At 53.8% G+C, this 7364-nt stretch overlaps 1 protein-coding gene across 1 annotated transcript in view; it reads right to left on the reverse strand.

Annotated features, from left to right (window-relative positions):
- Positions 1-214: 214 nt before the first annotated feature.
- The window catches only part of FAM168A (family with sequence similarity 168, member A), a 22677-nt gene continuing 15527 nt past the window's right edge, over positions 215-7364 (reverse strand). Inside the window, exons 3-6 of the mRNA XM_010021855.1 lie at positions 5737-5879; positions 4167-4341; positions 2307-2437; positions 215-307 (exon numbers count right to left, since the gene is read on the reverse strand). Coding sequence (XP_010020157.1) covers positions 2325-2437; positions 4167-4341; positions 5737-5879 — 431 coding nt within the window. The 3' untranslated portion in view covers positions 215-307; positions 2307-2324. The remainder of the gene's footprint in view (positions 308-2306; positions 2438-4166; positions 4342-5736; positions 5880-7364) is intronic.

The raw sequence follows: 7364 nt of genomic DNA on the forward strand, positions 1-7364 counted from the left end.
ATATTCTGAGCTTTCCAATGATAGGACTCCAAAGAGAGAACTTGACTATTGCTCAGTGTCAGTATGTGTGTTACACAATCGATGTGGGGTGGGGAGGAGGAAAGAGGAGAGGAGAAAACAATAAAATAAAAGGGAGGCAGAAGATTAGAAAAAGCAGCTTTTACAAAACCACTAAAGAATGCATAAAGTGACCCTTGCACTTTTGTTGGTTTTCTTTTGTTCTTGCAAACAGACGAGGTGCTGCAGGACAGCGGCCACAGCACCGATGTAAGACTTGTGTAGTTGCATACAATGTTTGACTCTGGATCTGGAAGAGAGCAGATATATCAAAAACAAGGAGTTAGGAGCAAGTAGTGCAGGGTAGGAAGGTTCTACGGAGTGATCTGGACAGGCTGAATTGATGGGCTGTGGCCAATGCTACAAAGTTCAACAAGGCAAAGTGCCGGGTCCTGCATTTGGGCCACAACAGCCCCATGCAGTGCTCCAGGCTTGGGGAATTCTGGCTGGAAACCGCTCACGGAAAAGGACCTGGGGGTGCTGATGGATGGAGCTGAACATGAGCAGCTTGTGCCCAGGCAGCCAAGAAGACCCCCGCACCATGGCCTGTCCCAGCCCCAGTGTGGCAGCAGGGCCAGGGCAGGGACTGTCCCCCTGTGCTGGGCACTGGGGAGGCTGCACCTCGAATCCTGTGTCAGTTCTGGGCCCCTCACTGCAAGAGAGACATTGAGGTGCTGGAGCGGGGCCAGAGAAGGGCACCGGAGCTGGAGCAGGGCCTGGAGCACAAGTGTGATGGGGAAGGGCTGAGGGACCTGGGGGTTTAGTGTGGAGAAGAGAAGGCTCAGGGGGGACCTGATCGCTCTCTGCAACTGCCTGACAGGAGGATGGAGCCAGGAGGGGGCTGGTCTCTGCTCCCAAGGAACAAGGGATGGGACAAGAGGAAGCGGCCTCAAGCTGCCCCAGGGCAGGTTTAGCTGGAGCTGAGGAACAATTCCTTGCCCAGAGGGTGCTCAGGCATTGGAACAGGCTGCCCAGGGCAGGGCTGGAGTCACCGTCCCTGCAAGTGTTCACAGCCCGGGGAGCCGAGGCCTCAGGGCCAGTGGTTAGTGGTGGCCTTGGCAGGGCTGGGAATGGTTGGACTGGATGAGCTTAAAGGGCTTTTCCAACCCGGTTGACTCTATGATTCCAGGACAGAGCAATTCCCCTCTCCTCTGCACACCTTCACCAAGTGCAGCACCTATAGCTGATGTATCCAGGATTTAATCATCCCTTATGCTGCAGTGTGGGCAATTTCTCGGGCAGGGAGCTGAGGAAGCAGCAGCTTGTTGGTGGTATCCATTGCAGAGGATTAAAAACATGCAGATGGGATGCTCTCTGCTAATTGCACAACGATTTGTCATGGGAAGGATTAGCTCAGTGTAATGTGTGCAGGAAGGAGAGATTTCACATAGCCCCCAGGGCTGGTTGATCCCTGCTGCTTCCCTGTGCAGCATCATGTGTTCCCATCAGCTGCGTTCCCTGTTAATTGGGCATGAAGGACCAAGGGCTCCAGCAACACAAGGAGAGCGTTTAAATGAGCAGCTGGGATTTTGGGGATCCTGAGCACGACAGGAACCTGCAGCTGGTTGCAGGCAGCTGCACACAAGCCCCGTGCTAATGAACAGGATGATCTCTCAACACATTTTAGCAGGGATAAAAACCAAAGGGTGTTCAGCCTGGAGAAGAGAAGGCTCCTGAAGGGGACACCTTAGAGCAGCTCCAGGGCCTAAAGGGGCTCCAGGAAACCTGGAGAGGGGCTTTGGACAAGGGATGGAGGGACAGGCCAAAGAGAATGGCTTTAACCTGCCAGAGGGGAGACTGAGATGAGCTCTGAGGCAGAAGCTCTTCCCTGGGAGGGTGCTGAGGCGCTGGCACAGGGTGCCCAGAGAAGCTGTGGCTGCCCCATCCCTGGCAGTGTTCAAGGCCAGGTTGGACACAGGGGCTTGGAGCAACCTGCTCTAGTGGAAGGTGTCCCTGCCCGGGGCAGGGGTTGAAGCTGGAGGAGCTTTAAGGTCCCATCAACCCAAACCATTCTATGATTCTATGTAAGGTCAAGGTATGCTGTGCTTTGCTAAAACCCTCTGTAGCCCCACAACAGAGCACCATGCAGCATCCCTACTAGGGAGCAGTGCTAAAAGGCTCTTCTGGAGTCAAAGCATCACCCTGACAAAAGGATTCAGGAGCTTTGTAGGAAGGAGAGAAGTGATAGGGGTGCTTGGTGATTAATTAATCAACAAGAGCAAAGCAAGACCTACTAAGGCAGCACTTACATGAATTGGCCAGTGGGTTTACCAGTGTGGAGGTACGTAGCTGTAGGTGGGGGTTCCTTGAGCCCTGTACGTTGGCACGGAAACTGGATGTGCTCCAATGGCAGTGTGTTGTGGGGTGGTCAACAAGGTTCCTGCAGGGCATGGAGAAATAGTGAGGAGAAGAGCTCTGTTAGGGGAGGGTTAGCTGGAGCTGAGGAACAATTCCTTGCCCAGAGGGTGCTCAGGCATTGGAACAGGCTGCCCAGGGCAGGGCTGGAGTCACCGTCCCTGCAAGTGTTCACAGCCCGTGGAGCCGAGGCCTCAGTGCCAGGGGTTAGTGGTGGCCTTGGCAGGGCTGGGAATGGTTGGACTGGATGAGCTTAAAGGGCTTTTCCAACCCAGCTGATTCTATGATTCTAAGGGGCAGGCACAGCATCAGTTGCCTTTTTCTCCCTTCTATGACTCCCCCAAATATTACTCTGCCTGTGAGTCCTGAATCAAAGGCATCTGACTCATGCAGTTGCTACCACCCAACACCATGAGCAGAATAAACCCACCTGCAGCTCCAGCATATTTTCTTTACATGCTACTGTTGGCCCTTGACCCATCTTTTTCTGATTCCCTTATCCCTAAAGACCAGAGCTAGCCACAAACCTGCTGACATCTTCCACCTGCTGAAGGCACAGGGCTAAGTTGCAACAGCAAATCACTGCAGTGATCTGAAACATCTAAGCACCAAACTGGATGGGATGAGGGTTGTAAAAGGAGATGAGAAAAAGCCCAGAACTTCCAGGGAAAATAAAGATGAGCTTTGCCCCTCATCTCCCATGGGCAGAGGAGCATTTCTGCCTCATTTAAACCCCCAGAGCTGACAGTCTTGGGATGCAGCAGGAGGAGTGATCCTCTCCCAGCCACAAAGCAGAGGAACTACCCCATGCATCCTCTTTTCCTTCAGTCTTCAGTGGATACAGAGGGATTTTAGGTGGGAATTCGCAGTGCCCTCAGCACACATGGGGAGGGAGGATACAGCCCTATACTACTCTGCTCTGGGAGTAACTGGGTGCTCGGATCAACTTCTCAGTTCCTGGCTACTAGAAATGCTACTATAGAGATTTCAAAGCATCCCACGTGCATCTCTCCACTTCTCAGTATCAGCAACAGTAAATCTCTCAGAGAGGTTCTTGTCATACCCACGCTGCAGTATCTCTGCTTGCAGCAAGGACTGTGGCCCATAACAGAGCCCTGTTTCACAGCTAATGCAGATGCAGAGGGATGAATGAGGTGTTTCTTGGCATAAGTCAATATACAATCCTAGGAATTGTTAATGAGAGAGATATAGGCTTTGGGAAAAATAAACCCAGCCCATATCCTTACTTAATGTGCTGTCAATTAAAGCAATCCCGCACACAAATGCAGAGGATTTGGGATGCAGAAGCCAAGGTTAATGTTCATTTTGTCAAATGAAAGTAAGACCATAAGTGTCCTAAAAAAGGAACTTGAGTATGGAAATACAATATTGAGGATGGAGAAAACTGGTTATACCTCTGCTTATGGAACAGACAGAGGAAGAATAATGCATTTAAGGATGCAAAAGTGGATATCTCTAGTGAGCCAAACACAAGGTCTCCTCTGCTAACCTAAAAACTGAGTTAGGTCAGTACCAGGAGCATTTTTGCCTGCAAAGGAGAGGTGGCAGCAAGCAAACCCAGCAATTAGCTGTGTTCAAAGTGCTTTTGGAGCCACTTCCAGATACACCCTGAAGGCTGCTGGCAGCACAGGGAGCTCCTCACCCATTATAAATCTCTGGGACAGATCGTTTGGATACATCCCACCTGCGAGATGAAACTATGGCTCAGAACAAGGGGAGATCTGTCTTCTCACCTGCTGACATTGCCATGGTGGTCCCAGCGACCATCCCCATGGCCACACCGTTGGTCCTGGGCGCAGCGACCGGGGCCGGGTAGATGGCCGATGGGATGCTGTTGGGCTGAACCACGGTGGTGTGATGGATAACGTGAGGCTGTGCCGCATACACTGGCTGGGTATAATAAGCTCCCTGTTGGAGAAGGGGAAAAAACACCATTGTCTTTGTCACTGGATTGACAGCACAAGCCAAAGCAGTGACTTGAAGGCCAGTATTTTATGTAGAGGCAAAGACCAGCTCTGTTTGCAGAGGGTTTCAGCTGGGCAGGGAGTTGCTGTAGATCCTGCTCTGGGGTGAGCAGTGATGCAGCAGCACAGCCCCACACCTACCCCCTCCACCAGATGGGACACACGATATTCCCAAACCCAGCCTGGTCTTCCTTGTGAGGGTGCTGAGGTGCTGGCACAGGGTGCCCAGAGAAGTTGTGGCTGCCCCATCCCTGGCAGTGTCCAAGGCCAGGTTGGACAGAGGGGCTTGGAGCAACCTGCTCTAGTGGAGGTGTCCCTGCCCGGGGCAGGGGTTGGAGCTGGAGGAGCTTTAAGGTCCCTTCAACCCAAACCATTCTATGAAGATTCCATAATTAATACAAGCTGGTGTCACATTTAGCTGCTGGTACAAAGAGCTGCCCACAGGACACCATTTGAGCACTGCCAAAGGGCTAGTCCTTCCCACGAGGGAGCTCCTTCTGCCTGGAGACCTGGATAAAGAAGAATGAAACTGAACCTGAGGACATGTGGGGTGGTCCTTGGGATGCACAAAGGCAATGGGAAAGGAGGGGGAACACCATCAGGGGTTGGAAAGTCAGGTTGGGGGAAAAGCCAGGGAAGCCATAAGGCCAGATTGCTCTGATGACCTTGTGATCTTCAGTGGGAAGGGGCATCAAAGTGATTTTCAGAGGACATCTGCTCTAAATTACATCCCTGCAGGGGATCTTGGCCCCAGCACATAGCTGGAGGTGGTGGCAATGCAGGAGCAGAGAAGATGGCACTGGAAACCCATCCAGGTGCTGGGGGAGGAGCTGCTCTGTGAGGATACAGATCTGGGTCATGCCTGAAGCAGCTTGAGCTGGTGAAGGTGACACAGGGAGGTGGAAGGAGGGTGGTGCAAGTCAATAAGATGCCAATGGCCACCAGCAAATGGACCTTGGGGTGACCCAGAGTCATCTGCGGCCCTGGGGAACAGCAGTGTTGAGAGCTGGGGAGGGTGAGAAGAGGGGGTGCAGGAACTATCCTGGAGCCACGGAGCCCCAGTATGTGATTTTGGAGGAAGGGACCTGATTCCCAACCTCATCAAGCCACTGCGTTGACTCCACTACATACCAACAACCATGCAAGACCATGTCTCATCCAGAGGATCCAATGGAGGAGTCAGGAGAGAGACCCCAGCACCCCAGAGCCCCACCAAGCCCCACCATGAGCACCTCCATCCCACCAGGAGGTGGGTGCTCAGCCCTGACAGCCGAAGATGAAGCTCTTTAGGAACCTCAGGCTGTATTTGCTTGCTGTTGAGCGAGGTGGAGGCACCTACCTGGGTGTACAGGTTCTGCTGTGGATAGGCACTTCTGATGGGGTACATAGCGGTTTGGTACGGGTTCGGAGACGGCGAGTAGGGAGGAGGTGCGTTGTTACTCTGGGTCGGTGGGACCTTGTAGGGAGTCCCCGCAGTGTACCCTGCAAAGACAAGAGGGCTCCAAGTGAGGGTGAGGATTTACAGCTGCAGAGCTGGTCCATGGAGAAGCAGCAACCCCAGCTGCCACTCATGATGCGCCGGCTGCTCGCTGGGCATCACTCAGCATGGAGGAGACACCAACTGCCCCAGCACCGACTGATGTGCCATGAAACCCACCAAGCTGAGACCTCTGAGCCTTGGCTAATCAATCACAGCACCCGGCCTGCATCCTTCACCCAGCCCAGCAGTGGCTCTTCCCAACCCCAGTGGCCCAAAACAGGGCATTCAGCTCTGAGCCCCCCAACACAAGAGGGACATGGAGCTGCTGGAGCGAGGCCAGAGGAGGCCCCGGAGCTGCTGCGAGGGCTGGAGCAGCTCTGCTCTGGAGCCAGGCTGAGAGAGCTGGGCTGGGGCAGCTGGAGAAGAGAAGGCTCCTCAAGGGGACACCTTAGAGCAGCTCCAGGGCCTAAAGGGGCTCCAGGAAACCTGGAGAGGGGCTTTGGACAAGGGATGGAGGGACAGGCCAAGGGGAATGGCTTGAACCTGCCAGAGGGGAGATTGAGATGAGCTCTGAGGCAGAAGCTCTTCCCTGTGAGGGTGCTGAGGCGCTGGCACAGGGTGCCCAGAGAAGCTGTGGCTGCCCCATCCCTGGCAGTGTTCAAGGGCAGGTTGGACACAGGGGCTTGGAGCAACCTGCTCTAGTGGAAGGTGTCCCTGCCCGGGGCAGGGGTTGGAGCTGGAGGAGCTTTAAGGTCCCTTCATCCCAAACCAGTCTGAGATTCTATGATTAATATTTAGGTGAAAACGATGGATGCCTTTAAGTATTCCATGAAGGTGGATAGTTCTGAGCAGTTTCCTCTCCTGCAAAGCAGGGCTCTGACCATCAAATCATCTTGCTGGTTGGAGAGGCAGCCCCAAGTGATGCTCAGGCACCTTTATACCTGTCCTGCTCCCCACAGGCCATTTACTTTAGCAACAAAAGCAGGAAATCTGCTTTACTGCCATTAAGAAAAGCCATTTCTCTGCTCCATCAACAGGCACAGCAGGTTGCTGCCAAGCCAGGAGGTGCGGAAGGGCTTGGGAGGGCAGTGGGGTGGCAGGGACAGGCAACAGGACCAAAACTGAACACAGTATTCCAGCACCAAGCAGAGCGTGACGATGACACCTTCATCTCTGCTGGTGATGCCCTTGTTGATGGTCCCCAGCACCCTGTTGGGTTTCTTTGCTCAGCTGCTCCCTGTTCACTCCTATGGAGCTGGTGTCCCCCAGGTCCCCTTCCCAGAGCTGCTCCAGCTGGGCAGATCCCAGCCTGTGCTGCACTCCGGGACTGGTTTTCCCAGGGGCAAGACCTGACACTTGTCCTTGTTGAGCTCCATCAGGTTCTAGCCATCCCACTCTTCAGCCTGTCCAGGTCACCCTGCAGGGTGGCTCCCCCTTCCCAAGTGTCCGTTTCCCCACTCCGTTTGGTATCCTTGGCAAACTTCCTC

The sequence above is a fragment of the Nestor notabilis genome, unplaced genomic scaffold (assembly GCF_000696875.1).
Source record: "Nestor notabilis isolate BGI_N333 unplaced genomic scaffold, ASM69687v1 scaffold6829, whole genome shotgun sequence".
Classification (NCBI taxonomy): domain Eukaryota; kingdom Metazoa; phylum Chordata; class Aves; order Psittaciformes; family Psittacidae; genus Nestor; species Nestor notabilis.